The 25,625-nt window shown below is 45.7% G+C and overlaps 2 protein-coding genes across 6 annotated transcripts in view; both read right to left on the bottom strand.

Moving 5' to 3' along the window:
• Positions 1-19,257, bottom strand: part of ZNF771 (zinc finger protein 771) — a 32,594-nt gene extending 13,337 nt beyond the window's left edge. The window contains exons 1-6 of one of the 5 annotated variants that reach the window (XM_044447996.1): positions 18,950-19,257; positions 17,709-17,831; positions 17,224-17,352; positions 13,400-13,555; positions 13,143-13,253; positions 8,604-11,231 (exon numbers count right to left, since the gene is read on the bottom strand). In XM_044447996.1, coding sequence (XP_044303931.1) covers positions 10,200-11,231; positions 13,143-13,253; positions 13,400-13,555; positions 17,224-17,352; positions 17,709-17,804 — 1,524 coding nt within the window. In that variant the 5' untranslated portion in view covers positions 17,805-17,831; positions 18,950-19,257 and the 3' untranslated portion in view covers positions 8,604-10,199. Of the gene's footprint in view, positions 1-8,603; positions 11,232-13,142; positions 13,254-13,399; positions 13,556-17,223; positions 17,353-17,708; positions 17,923-18,607; positions 18,727-18,949 lie in introns of those variants that run through there. The other 4 variants (XM_044447997.1, XM_044447999.1, XM_044447998.1 and 1 more) reach the window with 4 other exon arrangements.
• A 2,888-nt stretch (positions 19,258-22,145) lies between these two features.
• ZNF768 (zinc finger protein 768) lies at positions 22,146-25,157 on the bottom strand. The gene is made up of 2 exons (XM_044448010.1): positions 24,943-25,157; positions 22,146-23,991 (listed from the first exon to the last, which is right to left on the bottom strand). Exons 1-2 carry the CDS (start codon positions 25,064-25,066, stop codon positions 22,985-22,987), a joined length of 1,131 nt encoding a protein of 376 aa, XP_044303945.1. The 5' UTR covers positions 25,067-25,157; the 3' UTR covers positions 22,146-22,984.
• Between the last annotated feature and the right edge of the window lie 468 nt (positions 25,158-25,625).

Below are 25,625 nucleotides of genomic sequence, written 5' to 3'. Positions count from 1 at the left end.
CGGGCCATGACAAGTTCAGGAAGAAGAAATTATATTCTAAGGCAGTAATTTGGAGCCTAAATTAGGCAGACAACCGTGCGCAGAGATATTTCTCCCCAAGGAGGTTGGAAGGCAACTTGGGAAAGCAGAATGTGTCTCTTGAAGCAGGAGCTTCCTCTTTTAACGGAATTAATCATCAATGCCGTATCGTTATTGTAGATTATAGAGCGTGTTCCCATTTTGCACAGCTCTATCATCATGCCTGCTTTACAGTTTTCTTACCCTTAAGCCATGTCTTGTTAAGTGAAGTAACTGCTTGTGTAAACATCACCCAAGTGCTGCCTTGGGCTACTGCAATACAAAGATGCAAATACAATTCTAGTGTTTCCATCTGCCATCTGTTCCAAAACAAAAGCAATTTTGGATCCATCATTTGCATTGTACTTTTTAGAGTTAGTTGTCACAAAACTCTGAGAGTTTTACAGACTGAAGAAGTGAAAACTAAGAAGGTAGTTTGCCGAACATTTACCTTTCCAGTAGGACCATGATAACTTGAGACAAAGCCATCTATGACTATTGTTAATTATCAATCTTTGTTCTGTTACAAAATTGGCTGCTGCAGATCTTCTAATGTTTTGTGCTTTTCGTTAACTGTAGGGGATCCGTTTTAAGAGTCTTTGAAACAACAAATCACATTCCAGGCATTTTGCTCAGTCACTTAAAACTTAGGAAAGGTCTAGTCAGGGATCCTTGTGCAAAGAGCTAACCTAAAGTTTACTGTGCAGTTTACTGTGTTAAGAAGCAGTTTCATTTGTTGAAAACTGACAAATGCAGACAGCAAGTCAAAAGTTTTGCAGGATTAGTTATGCAGGTACAGCATATATTGCCTCAACATTTTATACTCAAAAGGCCAGGTAGTTTGGATCATGGCTTCTCAAAAATGTTTCACCTGCTTCTATCTAGCATTCTTTCTATAAGAAATCCTGCAACTTCTTGGACATGCTGCATTTCTTCAAACAGTACTTTGGCCTGAAAATAATGTTAATATATACATCGGAAAAGTTGGTGAGAGAAGAAACATTCAAGACAGAAGACTTTCTCTTATTTAAAAGGTCAGATGCCATCAAGTACATAGAATATGTGCGACTGCCAAGCCTTTGGCATGTCTAATATGACAGACTCACTCTTTGACTTTTATGCCGCCCTTCTATGCCTTTCCCTACTTGTGTCAAACAGTAACCGAGCATCCTACACAGTGCTACATTTTGAAGTTCATACAGAATGTTCAGTCAGTTGCTCATACTGCTAGTGAGACACATACATCCTCAGGAAGCATATGGCAGTCCCAGGCTTTTTTGTACTCTGCATTCTCAACATTTTGGCAACCAAGCTGGTTCAAGTAGCTTAGGACAAGTTAGTTATGCCACTCCCTCATTAGGTATTCCAAAGCTGCACCAACCATCAAGGGAACGAGATAATACTGGAGTGAGTAGGGGTGGACACACACCACACCATACATCCACATTTCTGTTTCACATGCAACTGTTTTAATCATAGGAGCCCTGCTAACAAAAGTTTTAGCTAAGAAAGTACCCAATCTGCAGCTACCCCAGTCTTCAGACTTCCTGTGTCACACTTCCTCCACCCAATGTTTCAAATGCAACAATGCCAACCCTCTGTCCCAATTTTGCAGATGCTCCCAAACTCATGAGAAAGATGAAAATGCTTAAAACACTAAGATGCTTAAAATAATTCATTAATAACCCCAGTCCTGGAGTTGCTCACCACATAATAATTATGCAAGTTGACAGATCATAATATGATCCCTAAGCTAAGCTTTGCTTTCCTTCCCTATGGAGAAGGTGGGAAGAAATCAACACATGAAAATCCATTTGTTCTCCTCTTCCATTTGTTAATGGTTGCCTCTGGATTCCTTCTAGCAGGTAAAATCTCACTGCTATTAACCCCATAAGAATGGCCAATGTTCCCTTCACCATCTACAATGCATACTAAGAGAGTATTAAATATTATATATTTTGTATGATTATGTATATTCATTTTATGCTTCTGATTTAAGGGAAGTCTGTCTTACTGTCCAATCTAGGAGAAGGTAAATATCTGATGCCACCAAAAGTGGAAAAGTTTCTCCCTGAATGGTATTGGGTGTTGCTTCTTCTTCAGAGTGAGGGGGTAGGCATCTTTCTTCATCATTAAGTGATGGGAAAACTTTGACATCTAAAATTCTGAACACCAGACTTCTTTAAGACAAGACCATTAAAAAGAAAAAAAAAGTTCATCCACAGATTATGATCCCATACCCTACTGTAACCCTACTGATCTTGAATATATCTACTCAAAAGTAAGCCTCACTGAATTCAGTCAAATTATTTTCTCCCAAATGTGTGTGTCTGTCAGGAATTTCCTCAGCCTCAGATTGTAAGATGAAATAGGAGATGGATGGAGGCTGCCGTGACCTTGAACTTAGAAGAGCTGAGTAAGGCTGTTGTGGACTGGACATTTTGGAAGACTTTCTTCCTGGGGTCACTGTAAGTCAGAGATGTTGACAGTACATCATAGCAACCTTTGGGAGTGAGACTGGCTCTCCCATTAAAAGAAAAACATAATGAAACTATTTAATTAAAATACATGAACAGGGTTGACTCCAGTGATTTAGTTATATGTAAACCTACTAAAGTAATTGGGATTGGCCAATTAATTTTAAATGGGGTTACTGTTTCAAATAGGTTTATGACTAAATCCACACAGAATTCATAGGCTCAAGTATCTCTGGAATTAATCACAGCTTTGGCCTGCTTATTTCATCAGTTTTCCAATTGGGCTTTTTTCTCCCTATTAGAACAAATAAATAGGGATTTTGTGTTCATATACACACCCCATTCACACTTCTACAAAATAGTGTTCTTCACTCCTCCCCTGTAATACCCAGCACCTTAAAATATGTTATGAAAGTTAGTAAGGACATGATCTTACGTATATTTAGTCAGAAAAAAGTCCTAAAACTCCTAATATTTCCCAACCAATCATGAGGACATTTTTCAATCTAACCACGCTTAGGATTGTACCCTGAGTAACTTGCCACCTTGCTTTTCACCTATCTTGCTCACTAAACGTATAGCCAACCCCTTCAATTATATCTTCCTGCCCGCCCCAATCCATATTTTAAATTTGCAGGTAGGTTACAAGACAATATATACTTTTATTTTTAAAAAATGGCAGAATTATTTAAAAAAACACTTAACATATATAAACATGACAGAAACAATTCCAGAAGATTGGTTTTTTGTTCCTTTGAACAACAGGGTATAACATGGGTGAGATTTGCATACAATGAAAAACATGAGTATGAAATACTGGGCTGAGAATGTCAATCCAGTAGCAAAATACCTGATCACCTTGTGTCCTTCCACTGAAACATTCACTCTGTTTCAGTGGAAGTCAGTGTGCAAGGTCAGTGTGTTTTTCACAGTCTGGGTGGGAAAAAATTCAAAAGGTGATGCTTTTAGCATGTGTCAAGTTGCTGAACTCCATCTCACTGTTGCCAATTGCAGCACCCCAAAACACCCTGAAAGTAGTTGGCCAGAAGAAGGCCACATAGTAAAAACACCACAATTATACTGTCCCAGAAGGGTGGGCAGATAAGAACAAAATGAACTTTGTGTAACCCACAGCTAACATGCTAGCCTGACCTCGAATACAGTAATCAAAGGGGCAGTGGAAACTGGTTCTAGCCGCCATGTAGGTTGCAAATGAGCAGGGAGTAAGAACATGGCAAGCCTGTGTGAAATAGACATGGGAAATGTCTGGTACTTGACAGAAGAAAGGACTCTTTCTCCAGCACGGGAGGGGGTGCATACATTGATGTATTAGATGTGTATTAGGTGACCTAATTGGTTACCTAGGGTATAAAACACATGTACCGGGGATGCAACTTTCGAGACACTGCTTTGGGCTGAATGTCCCCTTTTGTCTCCCTTTATTCTATAGTGCACTAGAATAAAGCTGGTTTTGGCTCTAAGTCTCGTCTCAGGCTCTGTTTGGCTTCAGGTCTGGGGTCCACTCGGGGTTTGCCCCAGCTGTTGACTGGCACATTTTCATTGATGGCATATTTATCCTACCTTCTAGCTCACAGAACTGTACATGTTTTCTCCCTACTTTTATCCCTACAACAGTGCTGTGAGATAATTTAGGCTGAGAGACTGACCAGTCATAGTAAGCATCAGAGCAGGTATTAGAATCTTTCCTACATCAGACATTCCATCCACTATCACATGTCGGGTCTCAAATTTCAACTGCTTTTATGGACTGTTGGACAAATATGGACTGTCCAGTACAAATATAGACTGTTTTATGGACTGTTGTAAACTGTCCAGAGAATTTTGACAGTGGGGTGGTATAGCAATTAAATAAATACTAGTAAATTTCAGCGTTTAACAAATTAGTGCTGTTCTTTCATTCCCTTAAGTATTGTTCTCACGTTATTCCCTTAGTGAATTCCATGTATTCTCTGTATTGTTCTCACTGTATTTTTTACTGAAGCGTTGTTCTCACTAAACCTTTAGATGTATATTACATATGTTGTGCCTAAGATGATGATTGATAGAGCTTTATAAAGAAGGTATACCTGCTCAATTACTGCCTATCTGTTGACCAGATGGTCCATGTTGTGATGTGCATATGCACAAAACACACATCACATCCATAGATCAGAGGAAGATCAGTTGCAGGGAGCTTGTTTCTCCCTGTTCTGCCAGAAGGAACGCTGCTAAGAATTTTGTAACTAGTACCCAAGCTTTTTTCTCCTCCTTCCCAATTGTTTTTCCTTTTGTGTCACATCTTTTAGACTGTAAACCTTACATCAAGGATGGTCATATTACTAATCTTGCAAGATGCTCTGGGAATTCTTTCTTGGCTGAGGAGTAGGGTTAATACTTTAAATAGATAAGTAAAATATACATTTTAAAGGAAAAACACTGTTCATATGGAACAACTTTAACCATGCCTTACTAGAGCACCTTGCACCTATCTTTCTGGATTCTCCTTAATCTAGCAATCTAACTTGCTTTCTATGTAACCCTCTTAATGGAAGACTATTGCATTGTGTTCTCCCACTCTCTGGTCTCTTGGCCAGACAAGAGAGTCTCTGTAGATCTTCACTCACTTGGACATGTTTGCAGGGTCATTGCTGCATTTGTTCCATCAATAGATCCACTGGTGCTGCATCAAAGCAGATTGCTGGCTGAAGAAATGGCCATGCTGAAGGCAGGCGCAGAGGCACTCCCCACAGAGGATTCTCTGGTGTTGAATGAGAGTAGATGTGCAGATGTTGCTCAGAGTACTTCCCATAGCAGAGACATCCATATGGCCTTTTGCCCATGTGAATCCTCCCATGGACTTCAGGGCAGAATGGACACTGTACTTCTTCCCACAGTCTGAGCACATGCAGAGTGTGATGAGGTTTGGACTCTGGCAGAAGCTTTTCCCTCACTCCAGGCACTTCTATAGCTTCTTTCCTGGTGCCTAGAAGACAAGAACACAGTTGGTGTGTGAGTGGGGGGAATGATGTCTCAGTTTCCTGAAGATTGCTCCACAGCACGTTGTGGTGATGCAGGATGAAATTATGCATTCAATATTATGGAACCTATCAAGTCCAACATGGTTTGCACTAGAATCTAGCATCAGCAAAACCTCTCCCTGTCCTCCAAATTAAGCTGTTGCCATGAAGAAAATTTTGAATAACCAGGAGGAAATGTGTGCATGTGTGAGGAGACTGTGAGCTCACTTTGACTTTGGCACTGAAAGCAAACCCTTAGGCTCAGAATCATCTCAGAAGCACCCTGGTTTTGAATTGTATGTGGATTTTTTTGCCCTTTGCTCTGGTTGGTAGATCTTGGTGTTTTAATAAGAAAATTAAGTAGATCCGACAAGAATGAAGTCTGCCCATACCTAGTTTGCATGAGTAAAAATATATTTCCATGCATATTGGAGAGTAAAGCCAGTTTGGGGGTAGGCTCCAACAGGATATCAAAGGAGTTCATCTATTTTTTTTCTGAGCACAGTGATAGCAGATTTCTCATACGAAAGGTATCTTTCCCTATTAACTAGCAGGTGCAGCTTCTAGCCAAACTTCCCTCCATCTCCCTGGCACTCAGGAGAATACTGAGGAATGGGGAGGAGGGTAACAGGATCATGACAGGCAGGAAGAACAGAGATGAGAACTAGTTGTCTTGCCCTGCAGAATGTATCAGGGTTCCAGTGCTTGTCCAACCGTGTTTACTGGGGTACTAGGAATGCTTTCGGTGAGATCTTCAGCAGGGGTGTTGAAGGAGGAATTAACTTTGTGGGAAAAATAGAACTGGGCACTCTCAGCTACAGCAATATTGATAAATGAGTCTTTCAGGCACCTTACAATAGCCGTTACAAGTCCTCCATCCCACCCAACCTGCTATCAGTACTGTCAATTCTGGAAATAATAAAAGCACATTAATGTGGCCGACTTCCTTTCAGGATCACCTTTGAATTACATGTTAGGCTCTTCAAAGGGACCCTCCAAATCAGAAAATAGATGCCTAGCACCTATTACTTGGTCCACACAGCCCCCAGATGCAGTGGCTTGGTTGGGCCCGTCAAGGGCTCACACCACTTCAGGGGGCCACCGATGAGAGCTCCCTGCTTTTCCTGCTTCTCTGCTCCAGACAATGGTTGTCATGAGGAGCAGCACTGACCACCATGGTTTTGCTTGCTGGCTTTGTCTGGCAGGCAGGCAGGCAGGCAAACAAGAGGTAACAATGATTAGTGAGATGATAAGGAGCAACAGCAGTGAGAAGGCAGGTGCACAGTGAGGGGCTGAGGTATCTTGCCCTCAAAACCTAGAGCCAGTATTAGAGGGATGAGAAGAACAGGCTGCCATCATGACAGTGAGCCATGCTGCTTATATGTAAGATAGAAAACAAGTGTTTAGGTGGTTCTTCTGCCAGTTGTAATCTAAATTAAATTGCTGCAAACCCCAGAATACTGTTTTACAAAATACAGACATGTGTATTTCCCTGCAGCCCCTTTGAACTAAATGCAGCAGGCATGTACCTCAGCACAAGAATAACATGGCTTTCCCTTTCCAAAAATGTGACTGTGCCAAAAGAACAAGCAAGTGTGCCGGCAACTTTATTGGGATTTGTTGTGCTAACACCAGAAGTATGGGAAGGTATACTTGTAGGGGCCACCCACAGTTCACAGCCTCTTTACCTACTTTTTGTAGGTGCTTCTGTACATTCATGTCCCAACACAGACAATTTATGCAAATGAACTGCTTTGCCCATTTACTATAAAAAAAAGCTGCGGTGGTTTAATTTGTGTGTCAAGATGTTGTCAGACATAGGAATGGAACCAAAAAAGACAGAAAAGGTGCTGAAAATCAGGGTTGCAATCAGAGTGTAAGGATTTACTACCATGTGCTGTACATGGGGTGCCTTTGAAGATAGTTCAAGACCACGGCTCAAAATACTCACTGCCCATGGGAACAACATAGCAAGGTCACATTTTCCTGGCACAGGAAGTTTTGCCAGTCCGTTTTGGTGCCCAATTCAGTGTCAGTGCTTACCTGTTAAAGCTTCATATGGCTTGAACACTAGGTACCTGCTGTGCTATCTTCACCTGGATCTGTCCAACCATTTGCTCAAGTTGGCATGTAAGGCTCTCATCTATGAAATATGGTAGGAGTCAGCAAGAAAGGGCACCCTTTTGGTAGTGGCACGTATTTGGAACCCTTCTCTAGAAGGCTCACTTGGTGCCTGTCTTTGTTTCAGCTTGGTACCAGGCAAAGATGGTTCTTCTAGTCTCAGATTTTAACTTTTTAACTAACTGTGACATTTCTTACCTGCTTTTGTTTATTATGCTTTTATCCGTTTATGATGTTTGGATTGGATTGTTGCTTTAAAAAATTATACTAAACCACCTTGGGAACAGTATTACTCAAAGTTGAAGGACAGAAGTGTAATGAACAAAAGTTAATGAACGATGCCACTCATTAACCCTGGCCCTACAATTAATTCCTCCAAGCCTGTTATGTGGACTGTGTCTTGAGGTAACACACCCAGTTCCCAGAACCACCCCTCCCCTCCAGAAATACAGACCCAGTTTGCATATCACACCAATTCCTGGGTTATTTAATGCAGGAATTGGTGGAGCCACACTGTACTCAGCAAACATGCATGCCTACTTTCTATGCCTTCATCACTTCCACTTCATTGTAATCAACCCAGGATACAAGGATTTGGGGATTAAACTCTGGGTTGTTTAAAACCTAAAAAACCCAGTTTTGGATGTCCAAATAACTCAGGAATCGGTGTAATAAGCACACATGGTCTGTATTAAAAGGTATGTATTTCATACATGGTATCAGGTAGAGAACTGAGATTGTTGAAAAAAGTTACTAGTTCACTTGGTAGCCAAGATACACCTGAATACATGGAGGAAATGCCTGATGAAATCAGGAAAAAAGGGCTTTGGGACTGATTAGGGCTTCCAGTGATTCACAGGCTGCAGTCTTTTCTGCAGAGATGCTCACCGTTATCCCATGGTTTGAGAAGCAGGATCAAGCAGACACCATATGCACTCCCCTGCAAGCAGGCTTAATTGGCACAATTTATTCAGTGCAGATCGTGTTGTTTTTTTAAAAAAAGATGTTTTTAATTTCAACAGAGCATACATAGTCTGGCTCATAGAATAATCCCTTGACCACGGAACTGGTAGGATGGCCATTCTTGCTGCGTGTGAGAGCTGAATCAAAGTAATGAAGAGCACACGGCTCTCTGGGGGCAGCATGATTGTCATCCCTCCCCCACAAAGCTAAATAAGAGCTTGAAGAGTTGCAGAGTGTGAACGGACACAGAGATTGTACATGCACACGGAGTATGTACAGCTGCTTTTGGCAACCACTGGTATGTGCATGGCCGCCATGGCAAATACCCCTGGTTTACCAAGTCCTGTTTCAAGTGTGTGGCTGGCCTAGCTCTTTCATAAATGACCACTCCCAAAAGGCAAAAGATTCCCCAGGTTTCAAAAGGTGTTGAAAAGTGCCATCTCAAACTTTCCCGTTAGTCAGGGTCTCCTGGGCTACATACGTACCAAATCTGAGGATGCAAGGATTGGGGAAGGACCTGAACAAATAGGTGCAGACCCTCTCTCAGCTGAAGAGCCACACTGTGTTTTGAAAAACCTCTTGGGAAGAGGGTAGGAGTGATGGCAGAAGGGGAGTAGATAATACCTGCACACTTCAAATGAAAGTTCCTGTGGCCCCAAAGTTTGGAAGAGGCACTGCTACTGTCTAGAAGGGGAGGAAAACTGCATAAAAGCCAAGAAACAACCAAATGATCAGTGACTGGGGAAAAGCGACACGGCTTTTGGAAGGACCCGTGGGGAGGCCAGGTTTGGCTCTTCGCCGGAACTTCTGCAGCCCTGGATTGGAATAACCATGCCAGTGCGTCAAGGAGGGCAAGGCAAAACAGAAAGTCACCTTTTTATCTACATCCATTCCCACAGTACAGTTTGTACCCTCGTTTCTTCCTTCTACCTTTACCTGCTTGAGGAGGGAGCTGGTGACATAAATCCAAACTTGGATTTCTGTTGTAAGACTACCATTGTTAGTTGCATCCATATTCCTGACACTCCGCTGCAAGTAAGAGCCTCTGCCCCAAGCTAGTCTGATGCTCTTTCCCATAAAGGGAAGGCAAAAAATAATTGGGAACCGTTTTATTTTTATTTCTTTGTGAAGGCTGTGTGAGCAGAGAGGAAGGTGGCACCAAGAACAAAAGTGTGGATGAACAAAAGCAGGAGAGAATGCGAAATATCTTTCTAATGCCAACTCCAGGTACAGCTAGGTAAAACTCATCCTCTCCTAGAATTCAAGAATGCATGCTCTCCAGTATTGTTTACTCCTTTCCCTTAAAGCCAAAAGTGGGAACTGGAGAGGAATTAAGGACACCTTGGAAGCAAAGTCAGGGCCAGCTCCATGCAAGCCTTAACTTACTGGGAAAATGCAGGGATCAGGATATACCCTCTGCCCCAGTCCATTTTCCAGTCTATTACTGATTTAGTGATCAAACAATCTCCTTTCCCACCTTGACTAAACTGGAGTTTTTCTTCTGAGCAGGCCAAACTTGCAGAGAGTTACCAAAGCTTTGCCACTTGGCTCCATCACTTCCTGACTACGTCCAACATCTGTTGCCACACTCAGTACAACTATAGGGCCCCTCCCCCAGTGCTGAGTCCTCTTGGTTCGGCTCTTGAGGGCTGGAAGCCAAGCGGAAACCTTTGCCACACTGACTGCAGATAAGAAGCCGGTCGCCGTCTTCGCCGTCCGTCTCGTTGTTGCCATTGGAAATGCCAGTGTTGGCATATGGGGCATCAAGGCTTGCCCTATGAGGGCTGCTGTTGTCAGCGCCACTGTCACTCGCACAGCCAATGCTGACACGGTGGGCCTCCACACTGGGCTCATCACACGTTGCATCAGCACTGCTGACAAGATCATGGCCCAGGCTAGTGCCACGGGTGTTGGCGTGAGTGCGGCGGTGGCGGATGATGTGGGAGCTGAGCCGGAAGCTCTTTCCACACTCGGAGCACACGTATGGCTTTTCTCCTGTGTGCACTCGCCAGTGGTCCACCAGGTTGGAATGGTGGGTGAATCTCTTGCCGCACTCGGCACAACCATACGGCTTCTCGCCAGTGTGGGTGCGCCGGTGGTTGGCTAAGGTGGAGCTTCCAGAAAAGCGCTTGCCGCATTCCTGGCACTGGTATGGCTTCTCCCCGGTGTGGGTCCTCTGGTGGCGGGTGAGGCAGGAGCTCCCGGTGAAGCGCTTGCCACACACGCTGCACTGGTACGGTGTGACACCCGTGTGGCCGCGGCGATGCAGGTTGTAGTTGGAGCTCTGGGAGAAGGCCTTGCCGCACAGCTCGCAGCGGTAGGGCCGCTCTCCGGTGTGGAAACGACGGTGCTGGAGGAGGTTCGAGCTGGCTGTGAAGGCCTTGCCACAGTCCCCACAGACATAGGGCCGCTCGCCGGTGTGTGTCCGCTGATGCTTGGTGAGGGCAGAGCTCTGGTTGAAGCTGCGGCCACAGTCAGTGCAGCGATATGGCTTCTCACCGGTGTGGATGATCTGATGCTTGGCCAGGTTGGAGCGGCGGCTAAAACTTTTTCCACAGACGCCACAGGTGTTGGGATGCGAGGAGGAGGAGGGTGACTGCAGGAATGGAGACATGGTTAAAAACAGCCCAGACCGTGTTCACAGCTTCAAAACGTTTTGGCAATGGGTCATTCAGGATGGTGTACTTTCCTCTGCCAGCTTTTAACCCTTACCTGCTTCTAGGAACAGAGGAAAAGGCCCTTGGTTTGTCTGGCCCAGTTTGGTTCACATTAGCTGGCAACAAGACAAACTGTTGTGTTATAAACCGCTTACAGAGTGCTTTGGGGGACTTTAATAAGAAACAAATGAATAAACAGCTCTCAGGGTTTCAGGCAGGACTTGTTGCAGCCTCACCCGGAGATGCCAGATACCATGGGGCCTTCTGCATGCCGTGCAGAGCTCTAGCAACTACTAAGCAATGAAGCCCTGTCAGGGCGAGCCAGTTCTTTGTTACTCTGTGCAAAGCAGAGCAGCACTACTCTTCAGGGGCTCATGTTGATGGCCCTTGCAGGGATGTGGCCCTTGGCAATCACCCAATCATGCTCACCTTTGGCACTTGTTCTTGGGACAAATCTACAGATGCAAAGGACCCCTGAGGTATGCAGTAAAACCCTACTTTCAAGAAGGGACCACCTTCAAAAATATGAAAGCACCTTATCTTCCCCATCTTACTGGTGACCTAGCAATATGCATTCATGCTGGCCTCAGATGTTGGATACAAGGAGGGTAGGAAGCACCTGCAAGCCCTCACCTGCCAGCGTTGGGAAGGATGTTGAAAAGAAGGTTGTGGCTTGCTTTGTTTAGCCTGGAACCTGGAAAGGGCAATCACAGCCACCTTCCCTCCAAGCCCTGTTTAAAGGCTGCAGGATAAAAACTGGACACCTGTCAGCTGGGAAGTACAGTTCATCCACACTGCATTGCTTTCAAGTGGAAGACCAAGGATTTTCACAGAGTGGACATCTTCCTGAAAACTACACAGCACAGATGTACAGCTTCACCACTCCAGCTAGATTCCCAGCACAAGAAATCTTATGGGGTGATGGGTTCTTTCTATAAGCTTTCCCAGATGCAGTGGACAGGGAAGGCAGAAGAGGGGAAAAGATTGTCTTGCTTGCTTTGCTCCTCTTGTTCTCCCCTCTGAGAGCAGCATGGAAACAGAATCAGGTGCAGTACACACAAATTGTGTACTTTGATGCACAGGATGCTGGGTTAGCCTTGAAAATGCTTCGGTGGTTACAGTTTAATGAATAACTGATGCTGCTGTTTACAAGTTTTTATGTCCTAATTTGATTGTAAGCTGCCCTGAATCTTTTTATAAAGGTGCCTAAAAATTTCAATTATATTTAGTTATTATAATTTGATTTAAATTATTTAAATTTAAATGATGAGAATAAAAAAGGTTCTCGTGGCTTAAAGCAGCCTTCCCCAACCTGGCTCCCTTCAGATGTTTTGGACTAACTCTCCTTGTCCTCAAGAGGCTGGGGGTGGTGAAATTGGAAGGATACCAGGCTCAGTAAGGCTCTTTTATAGCGCTGCATGGAAAGGAATAATCTTCTAGATTCAGCATTAGGTGAGGCTGGTGCAGCACAGTGACAGCACACAGTCCAATTTCCCCCTGTGTGGAGCTACCACCTGGCCTAAGCGACCCATAGATGTAATGTGACAATGCACAAATGCCCCAAGCGAGCGACTAAATGCAAATATGATGAAAGAACGGGTGTGTGGGAGTTTTGCCAGGTTTGAACACATCTACATTTTAGTCCTGCAAGAACCTGGAGAGTCAGATATGCCAGTCCCCAAGAGCCAGCAGCAAAGCAGGATCGGTTAAATCCACAACGCCAAGCAGATGAGACTCACGAAAGGGCTACCGTGAGCACACAGCCTAGACAAGCAATTCCAGAGAACCAGGCCCAGCACTACCACCCACCCACCCCAAACCTCTCCCAGCTGTGCTTCCCCATTACTTACTGTATGTCCATCTATTGGGATGGTGACTTTTTGCACCTCAAATTCTTCAGCATTCTCTTCCTCCAACTCGACCTTCATGTCTTCCTCAGGTAGCGAGTCCACTGAATCATTCTGGAGTGGTTTGGTGGACAGGAGACAATTAAAAATTGACACCGATTATGTAACCATCTCACCCACTGAAGTGTGGTTCTTCTGCTTCCCCCCTTCCCACCCCACCTCCACAACCAAATGGTCAGCCTGTCCTCATCGCCACTCACTGGCATCCCCTCTGCAGAAACTCTTCGCACTTCCACCTCAAATTCCAGATCCTCTTCTTCGTCCTTTTCCTTCTTCACTTTACTTCTGATTACCAGCTTTTCCTCACTGCTGTCTTCCACCACTGACAGTCCATCCCGGAAAGATGAAGAATCTGGCTGGAAAAGGCCAAAGGAGCAGAACAACTGTTTTAGCATTTACACTGCCCTTGTTGTTTAAGAATCAAATTGTACTCCAACAGGAGCCAGGCCGTTCTAACAGCAATCCTACACACATTATCACCCACACGCCAAAAACAGTCAGCAGCTATTAATAGAGCAACCAAGAATCTGGTACCTGAATTTGTTTTTTCCCCTTTTCTTTCCCAATATTCATTCCTTTTGTGTCACATCTTTAGAGTGTGAACCTACAGAAAGGGACTCTCTTATTTCTTACCTTTGTACCACTCTGGGAACTTTGGCGCTGAACAGCAGGATAAAGAGAGTATAAATCAATAAAATAATAAATTATACACTGTGGCCTATGAGTTCCTGCACAATGCTACTTTTTGCTGTCCCAGAAAGGCTCTATGCTCCATCATGCATGTGGCTCAAAAGTTGTACAGGCCAAGCCCAAAGTGGCAAGAAAAACTTCTAGGAGATGCAGTTTCTACCAAGTCTCTTCACAGAATAGTTCCCAGATTGACTCACAGCCATTTTTAAATTAGCAAATTCATCACAGAAGCTAACTTTCCCCAAAGGAGCTCAACCTATTGAGAAATACTAACAACATTAACATATATTTAGCTTTGCACTCATTGGACAAAACAGGGAACCAACCTATTACATGGAGGGCGCATGTGGCATGTCAGTTCAAGCTGCAATGGAGGTAGTTCTGGCTTGTTTCTGATTCAGGCCAGTAAAGGTTCAGTAACTCATCAGGCAGTTTGGTTCATTTCAGGTTCACATCAGAATACATTTAAAAGATTGTTCAATGTAATAACATTTACCCAGTGGGGGCGAAGTAGGCGATGGGTCTGAAACTATTTCCCCCAAAGGTCAACAACAGGGACTATGAAGCATGAATGAAGTAAAAATAAATTCAGAGTACTTAAATCAAACATATTTCTACTTCACTTGGCATTTACATGTATGCTCTCATTGTACTGTACATTTGAAGACCAAAAACACCAAATACATTACGTTGCCCAACTTGCATTACGGTGCCCCCTTAGTGTGTTCCGCATGCTCCCCCCTTCCACTTTCAACCTGCATGTTGACTGAACCCTTAATTTAATTAATTAATTAATTTTTCTATTTATATCCTGCCTTTTTCCTACAAAGGGCTCAAGGCAGCTTATATCTCCTCCATCTTATCCCCACAACAACAACCCTGTGAGGTAGGTCGGGCTGAGAGTCTGTGACTGGCCCAGAGTCACCCAGTTGGCTCCATGGCTGAGCGGGGACTAGAACCCAGATCGCCTGAGTCCCAGTCCCATCCTCTTCACCACTACGCCACACTGGCTCTCCCTTGTCACACTGAAGAACCCTTGTCACACTGAAGAACCAGGCCTCCAGTCCAGTCCTGGCCTAACCCTTGGAGGAGGAGGCGGGGCAGAGAAACCTCTCCAAATCCAATGTATGTGACAGAGTGGTCCACAGAGCGGTTTTATTTGATTTGCTCATTCTGACTCCAGTGGAACCAATGGGGGCCTTGCAGAAGGGGTTCTGCTGCTTGACTGAACACTTATTCGGTTCTTTCAACCTGTTTTCTCCTCCAATTCTGCTCTGGTTCACTGTCAACAGAGGCCCTTTCAGCAAAACTAAAGGATTGTTCCATGTTTTGCTTCAGGTTTAGTTTGATGCCCTAGTGCACAATGTGAAGATTTTTTTTAAAAGTCACTGACAGGTGTAGCATGAATTTGAAGTGCCTGCACATACTATGCTCGCCCCAAGCCATGCCCACAAAATGCGGACAGCTTGTATTGTGACATATCCGCCCAACAATATGGAGAGCATACAGCAATGAAATTTGGATAATCTATTCTCTACCTGCAGCTACTGTGAGCTTTGCAGCTAAGCTCAGGAGACAAAGGGAAGCCTGAGGAGCAGAGCAGATAATGTCATCACCTGCTACTAAAAATGTCCTGGAGTTTCAACCCCGTGAGCCCTGGTTCCACTACAATACTGGCCACTGTACTTCCAGAATTGTAATTTCTCCCACATATTTAACTACTATCCAGAAAACTGCAGCCACCATGTAACACAGTAGCACAATTCACAGTCTCTCAATATGCACTTATTTTTCACTTGTAGTTCTCTAATGCTTAGGATGATCAAAAGTATTCATAATTAAGAGAAGAATCCCATGATCCAGGGCAAGCAACCCCTTGCAGACAACACAGACAGACCCACGCTGGCTGCCTCTCCAAGGGTCAGAAAATTGACCTCGGAGAGTTGAAAAGGGAGTTCTTATGGGCAGGGAACGGTCAGAAGGAGACCAGAGGGGCCAACATTTAATCTGAGCCTCTTTCAGCTTCCTCCTCTCCCTTGCTGGATAGGCTGAAAGCTATGTCTAGTCTAGTTCCAGCAGGGCACAGGAATCCCAAAGGCTGCCAAGTACAAAGGCTTCCGAGGAATAAGGGCAAAGTCCATACTGGTAACACCATTTTGTTCCCAAAAAATACTTTAAGGAAGAATGAAGCTTTCAGCTATCCAGATAAATTCCTGACCTGAGGAAATGCACAAATTCTTATACATTTAACAGCTGCTTTGATCTGCAGAAATCAGTAAAAAGAGCTTTTTCCTAGCCCAGAGACAAAAGCCATCATTTGCTCATTGCTCTCAGTCAAGCTGCTTCAGAAAGGCAGGACTGCAAGGACTAGTTGAAAAGCTGGCAACCTCAATGAAGAAGCTTAAAGGTTTTACTGTTAAAGCAGCCCAAATGTAAATTTAAGCAACATAAAATAGATCTGCAGGGAAGAAGTGCATATCTAAATAGAAGCCCTTTATACAGCATGCCTTCTTCTGGTACAGAGATGTAACCACTGGTTTGCTTTCATTCCCCAAGGTATCGTCACCTACTGGGATCTCACATCTCATCACCACAAAAAAAGACCCCTTCCTCCCCTCTCTGCCCATTTGCTCCCTTCCCTACCTGATGTGCACGCAGACACTTTTCTTTCAAAAAAGAACAGAGGTTGGAAGAAGAGACAATACTGGGAAAACAATCTGATGCAGGTGAGCAGAATTAAACACAAACCAACCCTTTGAAACCTGGACAGGACATTTAGGTACACAGGGCACACCGCTAGCAGTTACAACGCGAGCCCAGTATCAAGGACGTCCACTCGGCCATGAAACCCCTGGTGACCCTGGGCTATCTGCCCGCTCCATCCATCTCATTCTCTCTCTCTCTCCCCTCCACCTCACAGGAATGCTGGGTGGATAAAAGGGGGACGAATCATGTACATGGTTCCGCTAGTGGATGGTAAGAGATATGGAATAAATAAATGTACACCTACCCCCACAAGTGGGAATTAAAGAGTAACAAAGAAATAATCCCATCCCAAACTAAGGAATTCAGATTCTGATTCACCCCAATAGAATCTAGAGATTCTGTCTGCACTTCCCCCTCCTGCCCTAACCCATTCCTTCAAATCTGCCTGCCATTTGCTCTTGTACACAGCTGTTTCCACCCCAAAATGGATGGTATGCTCAGTATTCAAAGAGTGGAGCAATTGAGTTACCCTCAAGACAGATATGCAGAGCCCAACTTTCCTTCCAACTCCCCCCCCCAAACAGAAGCACCCTGTAGGGCTGTCCCCAGAGATCTTAGACATCCGCACCTTGGTGTGCTGTGCTCCTGCTTGCACTCCCTTCTTCACTCTAGGCCTCAGCCTTTTCCTTCGTATCTCTGAGGATCGCCAGGACAGTCCTTCATCTTCCACCGGCTCGTCTGCATCCAGCTTCTGAGACTACAAAATGGGAACAAAACACCAAACAGATTAGAGGCAGGTTCAAGACCAAATTAGATGGCTAGATATTTTGCATACTTCCCACTGACCCTGCTCAGATGTTCTGACCAGGCTGTTCACTGAAGTCTCTCAGATGCCATTAGCCTTCCCCAACCTGGTGCCCTCCCCAGTTGTTGGATCATATGGCTGGTGGTGATGTAGTTCAAAGCACGTAGCCGATGCCAGGTTGCAGAAGGCCGCATGTGTACAGGCCAGGGCAGAAACAGATACTTTGGGCTGCTTTTCCCAGAGGAGTCTTTCTCCCACATAGCGAGGCATTGAGATGGCTGCTCAGGGTTAGCGGTCCTGTTACTCACCTCAGCCTCATCTTTAACCATAACTGGTGTGTCAGACACAGGGGTCCCGACCTCTGGTTTCCCTTCTTCCATGCTCTCCTTGCTGTCATCCATCATGAATTTAAAGGCCAAAGTAGGCAGCTTCTGAGAGGAGATACAACATTAAAAGCAACCCAGGACTCCATCTCTTTCAAGAGAGGCAGTGTGATGTAGTGATTAAGTGACTCTGATGGGACTCTGGTGATCTGGGTTCTAATCCCCACTCAGCCTTGGAGCCAGCTGGGTGACTTTGGGCCGCTCACAGACCCTCAGCCCAACCTACCTCACAGGGCTGTTGTTGAGAGCAGATTGAGAGCAGCAAGAGAATGATGTAAGCTGCTTTAAGTTCAGTGTAAGAAAAAAGCAGGATGTAAATCTAATATCGATCAACCAACCAATCAATCAATCCCAAGCATACTTACTTGAAAGCAAGCCTTTTGCTAACTGTAGCCTATCAAGTGTGGCATTTTTTAAAAACCTCACAACAATCTTCTGAGGTAGGCCACACGACTATGACTTGTTCAAGGCCATCCACCCAGATAACTTCCTATGGGAGGTGGGACAGGATATTCACTTTCCTGCCTGCCTCCACACCCCCTGCTTCCAACTGACAGGCCTGAGTCCACATGGGTTAGGATACAGGCAACAAGGAGAGACTCAAACCAATATGGCCCGCAATCCCAGACATGAATGTGCCTTCACACGGGGAGTGGGGGCATATGAACCTGCATAAACAGGAAAAGAAATACAATCTGCACAAACTCAGACACCTGCCACTACATACGTGCTGTGGCCTGAACGCGACTCCTAGGCCGGCCGTGGCTCCAGGTAAGCAACCCCCTGCAACTGAACCAAGCAACCCCCCTCCCCCCAAAACTAACCTCTTTTGTCTGTCCATGTGTGCGTGTTCATAACACCCACCCGTTAGTCTGCCCCAATCCTGGGGACGGGTGTGGAGCAGCTAAAGCGTTGTTCGGCCAGGCACCCCCCTCCCTTTCTTCAAAGCAACAGCTGCTTCCCCGACCCACGTGGAGGATCTCCCCCCGCGCCACGTTCCTCCGGATAGGGAGAATCCCGGAGGAGGAGGAGGAGGAGGAGGAGGGGGGCGGCGGGCGGGCGGGCGAGGGAGCAGCAACTCTGGGGAGGAAGTTGAGAGCAAGGGAGTGACCGCTTCCTGCGATCCAGGCTGGTTCCCCCACCCCGCTCCCCTCCTCCCCACTCACCCGGGCCTCTGGATGCTGTTGCTGATGAAGATGATGGTGGGGGGAAACAGGGCGCCTGGGGAGCAGCTAAGTGAGCCCCGGAGGCCCCCACCCTTTGGCAAGCGCCTCGGAGCGCGCACAATCCACTCCCGATGCGCTTTTGCGCCTTTCCTCCAGAAGTAGGGACCCTCGCCCGGAGGAGGAGGAGCGGGGGGAGCTCCAAGGGGGAAGGGAAGAATATTAGGTGGGGGGAGGATGACAGAGGGAGGGCGCACCGTACAGATTGGCTACCGTCGCCCCCCCTCCTTCTCTACCATTGGTGGAAAGACTGGCTGGAGAGGGAGAGTGGCAGCCACTGCAGCGGCGCATGTTCCTGCCAGACCAGAAGCAGGGGGCTGGACCCAGACGTCCTGCTTTCACCCGATGGCCTCCTCCACCTCCCCCGGCAAAAGCCAAACAACCCCGCTCCCAATTAAGCAGAGCCAGCCCAGACGGAACTTATTTCTGGATTGTCAGGTGTCAGCTCTTCTATAGATCACGGCCATGAAGCAGGAAGCCCCTGAGTATGTGCAGAGCGCACGCGCTTTCGCTACGCTATTGAATTACCATCACTTCTTTAAATTGCCCCCGCAATTCTGGAGCGTCCATCGAATGGGTTATAACGAGCATTCTCCAACCAGGTGGCTGGCTAGGGAATCCTGGGAGTCCATACCTGGAGGTCCTAGTGGTGGGAGCAAAGAGCCACTTTTTGTTGTTGTTCAGGACCGTCTTAACAGCATTATGGGCCCCTAGGACAACTACTGTTAATTTTGGAAGTTTTCCAATTTTCCAGGGGTTAACATACACAGATTAGTATGGGGCCCACGCAAGTGCCCATCAGGCCCATGTGTTAAGACAGCCCTGTTGTTGTTCCTAAAACCCAAGATCTACCAACGACAGCCAGATAGAAAATGGTGGCTTGGGTGAAGTTGGGCGTCTACATCCTTGAATCACATCTACATCTGAGTTACTAGAGGCCAGGGATTTTGGTAGTCCAATGTAACTTAAATATGGAATGACTAAACACATGGCAGTTGGAAATACTCACTGATCCACTGCAAACCATGCACTACTCTACAAGTGGATCCCCTGGGAATCTACCTTCTGCCCAACCCTGCCCTAGAGAGAAATGTTTCCTTTTCTGTGCAAAAAGGAAAGGTAATATTAGCGTATTGTATTTATATCATTTAAATCCCATGTTTCTTTCCAAAGAGCTCAAAGCAGCATACAAAGTGCTCCCAGCTGCAGCATATGCTTTATCCTCACAAGTCTGTGAGATAGTCAAGGAGAGAGAGAATAGTTGGGCTGTCACTTAGTAAGCTGCATGGCTAAGGAAAGAGTTGTGCCTGGGTCTCCCCAGTCCCAGTCAGACACTAACTATATTGACTCTCATTACCCCAATACCCTAAATATGTATATTTTAAAAATCTAGCTTTCCAGACCATGTGATATAGCTTTTCCAAGCAGGCTAATACTCCCGGAATCAGATTGAAACACGCAGTGAAAATACACAATGTACCACACATTTGGCTAAATTACCATCACAAAGTCTTCAACAGGAAAGAGGTGTTAGCTCTGGGTATGACTTCAGCTACTGAGCAGTATAGAAATAAACAACATGGCAGATAATAGAATATTGGATTCAGTCAGGAGCCTTTTCATAATGGGGGCCACTTTTAACTGCCATTTGCTATCTGGAATCTGTTTTTTTCTTATGTGAGCACCTTCTCTCTCCCTTAAAAATAATGGAAGACAGACAAGAAGACATTGTAGTTGTATCTTTGATACACCCCAACATAGACTGCTTTCTGACTCAGTTTTGGGGCCTGCCAACCCAGCATTTGAAAACTCACAAATCAGAAGTATTAGAGCCTTGCTCAAAACTTCATATGTAACCCTGGTGCTTAAATGTAAGGAATGTTCCCTCCCACCCCCAAAAGAGGTATGTTTTGATCATGTATAAGATTACTTTAATAAAAGCTCTGAGGAACTGCACCCTCCTTGCAGGGCAAGTGTGTTTGTAGGATGGCTTTCCTATCTGTGAAAACATATATTCTCTAGCCCCATGAAATTCTCCAGAATCTCCAGATAACTTGGGCAACTCCCATCATTCTCAGCCAGCATTGGACTCCCAATAAAATTTATACCATTTTTTACTCCTCAAGGATCACTTTGAAGGCTCATGTCCTTTTCTGCCTCACTGGACAAACCGTTCTCTTGCACCAGTTACCTTTAGACAATGGAGTTATTTATTCCTTTCAGCCATTGGCACTATTAAGGAGACAAGTAACTGAACCTGATGAACTTACGCCAAATTACTTCCATTGCAAAATACTCTAGACACAGGTGTGTTGTCCCCGTGCCTTCCAGTGTTAGACTAGAATTCCCATTAACCTAGCCGGCATGGAAACAAGTTGAACACATTTAGAAAGTACCAGGCTGGGGAAGGTTAAACCTTTATTCTTTAAGAGTATTGGGAAGTGGGTCTGTTTGTTAGCTTTTGCTATTGGCAACTTATATTTGCAGCATCATTTAGAGGAGAGGGAGAGAAGTTCACTGCGGTGGTCAAATCCTTTCCTGCTAAAGGCTCCTGACTCTTAAGGGCTGGATGAGTGGGAGAAATTGTGTATAAAGCTGAAGAAAGCTGTCCCTTCTGTGTGTGTACTTGCTCTTACGTACAAGACACACAGAGGCAACTGGCATGAAAGGACACGGTGACCTCATTTGAGAGTGCAGAATATAGAACTCTCAAGAAAGAGGTTATGGGAATGACTAGAGAATGCATTTGAGAGAGAATCTCTTATCTTCTGCTGCTGCTGCTTCTTCATTCTACCTTTCACCAATGAGCTCAAAGTGGCATACGTGGTTCTTCACAATTCTTCATGTTATCCTCAAAAAAACCCTGTGAGGTAAGTTAGGCTCAGAGGAAGGGAGACTGGCCCAAGGTATCCAGTGAGTTTCATATCTGAATGAGGGTTAGAACCTGGGCCCTCCCCAGTTCTAGTCAGCCATCCTAGACACATCACATTCCCATGCTAATTAATTATATTTTCTTTCCTGTAGCCAAGTTTGAGCTTTAGTAGTCCAAATAACTTCTGGAGTTGATCCTGCACTCAACCCTCAATGCTGTTCAGGCTGTTCTATATCCAAGAGAGGCAGAAACAAATGCAGCCAGATATCATTTGATCAAGTTCATTGAAAAAATCCAAGGTCAAACCGTGTGTGTACTTGCTACTATTGTTCATTTAGCATTGATCAACACCAAATACTGAATTTAGAACATTCATTGAGATCAATGAACCTTCTTTCCGGGTGAGTCACTATAAGACCACTGCCTAAGTGAAGCTGTTCAAACCCTTGATTTCACAAAGATCAAAGTACATCTAGGCAGTTTTACCATTCACAATTATATGGTGATCAACCAGGAGAGTGTGGAGACTCAGGCCTTCCATGAAACCAGACCATCTGGTCTGAAACATCTACTCCTTAATCTGAAATATAGGTAGAATTGGCTGTGATCACTGTAAGAAAATGTACTCTCTCTGCCCATGCTTAAAAACACTTAGAAGACTACAAAATAAATAGGTTTTGCTTTTGTTAAAAGAAATTTGAAGATGAAATTAACAAGGCATCTAGGGTAATGTCATGCACATATAAAATGGTACAAATTCAGGAAAGAAGTGATTTTTAAAAGGCTGAAATAGTTGGGAGGAGTGAGGAGCAATGGCGTAAGTCTTCCATCCAGCTGAATGAATACACTAAACTCTACTATTCCAATGACAAAACAAATAACCAAACAGAACAGGAAGTGGAGTGCAAACAGTGTCACAAAGTTGAGCACAGAAAAACAATGACACTTCCTTACCCAGCTTTTTGAAGCAGATTGCATGACATTCCTCCCCACTCCCATAATAATATATTTCACAAGAACATACCCACATCACCGCATTTTGGATTCTCTCTCACATATGGGGATCTATTTTTTTTTCTTTTCCTATCCCCTCCTTTGGATTAATGTCAGGCTTTCCCCACTGCCAAATGGATTCTCTGTTGCTGAGTGAGACCCACACCCCAGTTCAACATTTTGCTGCTACCCATGAAATGCCGGGGTGGCTTCTTGGCCTGGTGGATGGTCTCATGCTGGTTCCGGTTGGAGTTCTGACTAAAGCCCTTCCCACACAGCCGACACTTGTAAGGCCTTTCACCTGTGTGGATGCGCTGATGCTCATTGAGGACAGAGCTGCGGGTGAAACTCTTCCCACAGCTCCCACACGTGTAGGGCTTCTCTCCTGTGTGGGTGATATGGTGCCGGATGAAATCTGTGCTGCGTGCAAAGCACTTCCCACACTCCGGGCATCGGTAGGGCTTCTCAACTAGGCAGCTTCGCTGGCGCTTCATCACCATCTTTGAGCTCCAAGAAGAGCTTTCTCCAGGAGGTTGAGGGCTTCCTCCAGATTCCAAGCTACCTTCAGTTCTTTGCAGGCTTTTCAGCCCACACTGCTGATCCTCTGTCCTTTGTCGATTTGGTACCCAACCTGCAAGGTGGCGCATCTTCTCCTTGCCATGAGTCCTCTCATGTTGGTTACGGTTGGAGCTCTGGCTAAACCCTTGCCCACAGTGGCTGCATTTGTATGGCTTCTCACCAGTGTGGATTCTCTGGTGTTCGAGGAGGATTGAACTTCGGCTGAAGCTCTTCCCACAGTCCAGACACAGATAAGGCCTCTCTCCAGTATGGGTCCGCTGGTGCCTCAAGAGATCAGTACTCCGGCGGTAATTTTTCCCACAGTCAGAGCATTTGTAGGATTTTGGTTTGCTGCACAGCAACTCTGTGGGGTCCTGGAACTCCCCTTTAGAAAAGTCCAGCTGGTTTTTTGCAGAACCTCCTTGCAAAAGCCTCTTATTATCCCCCCTGCTAGGGCTACTGGAAGATGTCCCATTCAGTTCTTTGCCACCATCTTGCAGATTTCCTGTTTTGCTCTTGCCTTCAGCTGAGAGAGAGAGAACCCAGGCAGTGTTGGCTCCATCTGCTGTAAACAGAAAAGGTCTGATCACTAGATAAAACACTTGTTTTCAAAACAGGACCCAACTCTTTCCCCACCACCCATCCACATACATGGGATGGATTGACTCCATAAATATAGTCACAGCCTTGAATTTACAAGAGGTGAATAGGGTTAATGCAGATACACCAATTTAGAGTTCTTTCATTCATAGGGTCACAATGAGTTGCAGATGACTTGATGGCACATAAGGCGTGACGGATGGGAAGACTGCAACTCAAAAAGTTCTACACTCCCTTGCTGGTAAGAATTCTCTTTTCCTGGCTTCCAGGCAGTATGAGATTGAAGTTGTGATGCCTGAGATTAGGAATTGGCCTGTAGCAGTTGCTGGCACCTTCCTGATGTGTTGGACTGCAGCTCCTGCTATGGGTCATGCTAGTTGGGGATGATAAGATTTGTAGTCCAACACATCTGGGAAGCATCAAGTGGAGGAGGACAGTTCTTGGCAAGACTGAATGAAGTCTGCTGTGAGAAATGAAACATTCCCTGGTTTTAAAAGGAGAGGCTCCATTCATAGGAACAAAGAATGCATGCCTGATTGGAAATGTTCAGGATCCCATCCACATCAGTTCACAGCAGCCCTACTTTTGCATTGTTTTCTCCCTCTGCTTCTTATAATGCTAAATCCCTATACACCCTTGCCTAGGAGTAAACGCTGTTGACCCCAAGGAGCCTTACTTCTGCACTGACATGCATAGGATTGCACTATTCCACTTCTGCATTCGCACCCACGCAGTTACGCTTCAGCCCCTTTCCCTCTTGCTCCTAGAAGAGAGATCATCTCCAGGGGATCTCAGGTTCCAGAGTTCAGGACCTACACTTAAAGCAGTTGGGACAGACCCTGGATCAAGCTGGCCCTGGCTTACGAGGATCGGGAATTCTCCCCGCCCCTCTCTCCCCTCCCTCCCCGCTCACCGGTGGTTAGCACCAGGGATTTTCCAGCGGGGACGGCCAACGGCAGGAGGAGGTAGACGGGGCCCTCGCCTGGGCCGCCGAAAGCCCGAGTGGGACAGGCGGCAGATGCAGCGCCTGCCGCCATCGCCGGGGAAGCAGGAGGGGGGCGAGGGCGGCACAAGGTAGGCGTGGGACGGGACGCACCCGGCGCTTGCAGCGGACTTTCCCATCCAGCCGACTCAGCGCAAGGAGTGGCGGGAAGGAGAGGAAAGGCATGGCATCTTGGGAGATGTAGTCATGTCCCCCCTCCAAACTGGAGTGAGTTTAAAACCAATACGCGCACAAACGGCTGCGTGGGGAGAAAGTCCTACAATTCCCAGCATGAACGACTGGGGCGTGCTGGGAGTTGTAGGACTTTTTCCTGCCTAAAATCAGAGAGGATCGCGCTTTAGAATAACAACAACACAAGAGAAAAGGGAGGGGAGGCGGCGGGGCAACGGGGAAAGCGAAATGCAGCGCACGAGGGCTAGGCGAGCAGGGAATGAGTGAATGGCAGAGATGGAAAGAGAAGGAGGCGGCGCTCACAATATGGAAAACGCATTTCTAGCAAACTTTATCCGCCTGGTGCCCTGCGGATGGATTGACTATAAATCCTAAGGGGATGCTGGGAGTTGTAGTCCAATGCCTCTAAAGGGCCGTCGGCT

Source organism: Varanus komodoensis, unplaced genomic scaffold (assembly GCF_004798865.1).
Source record: "Varanus komodoensis strain SLA01 unplaced genomic scaffold, ASM479886v1 scaffold53, whole genome shotgun sequence".
Classification (NCBI taxonomy): Eukaryota; Metazoa; Chordata; class Lepidosauria; order Squamata; family Varanidae; genus Varanus; species Varanus komodoensis.
Note: the sequence above shows the minus strand (reverse complement) of the source record. Positions and strands in the feature narration are given on the sequence as shown.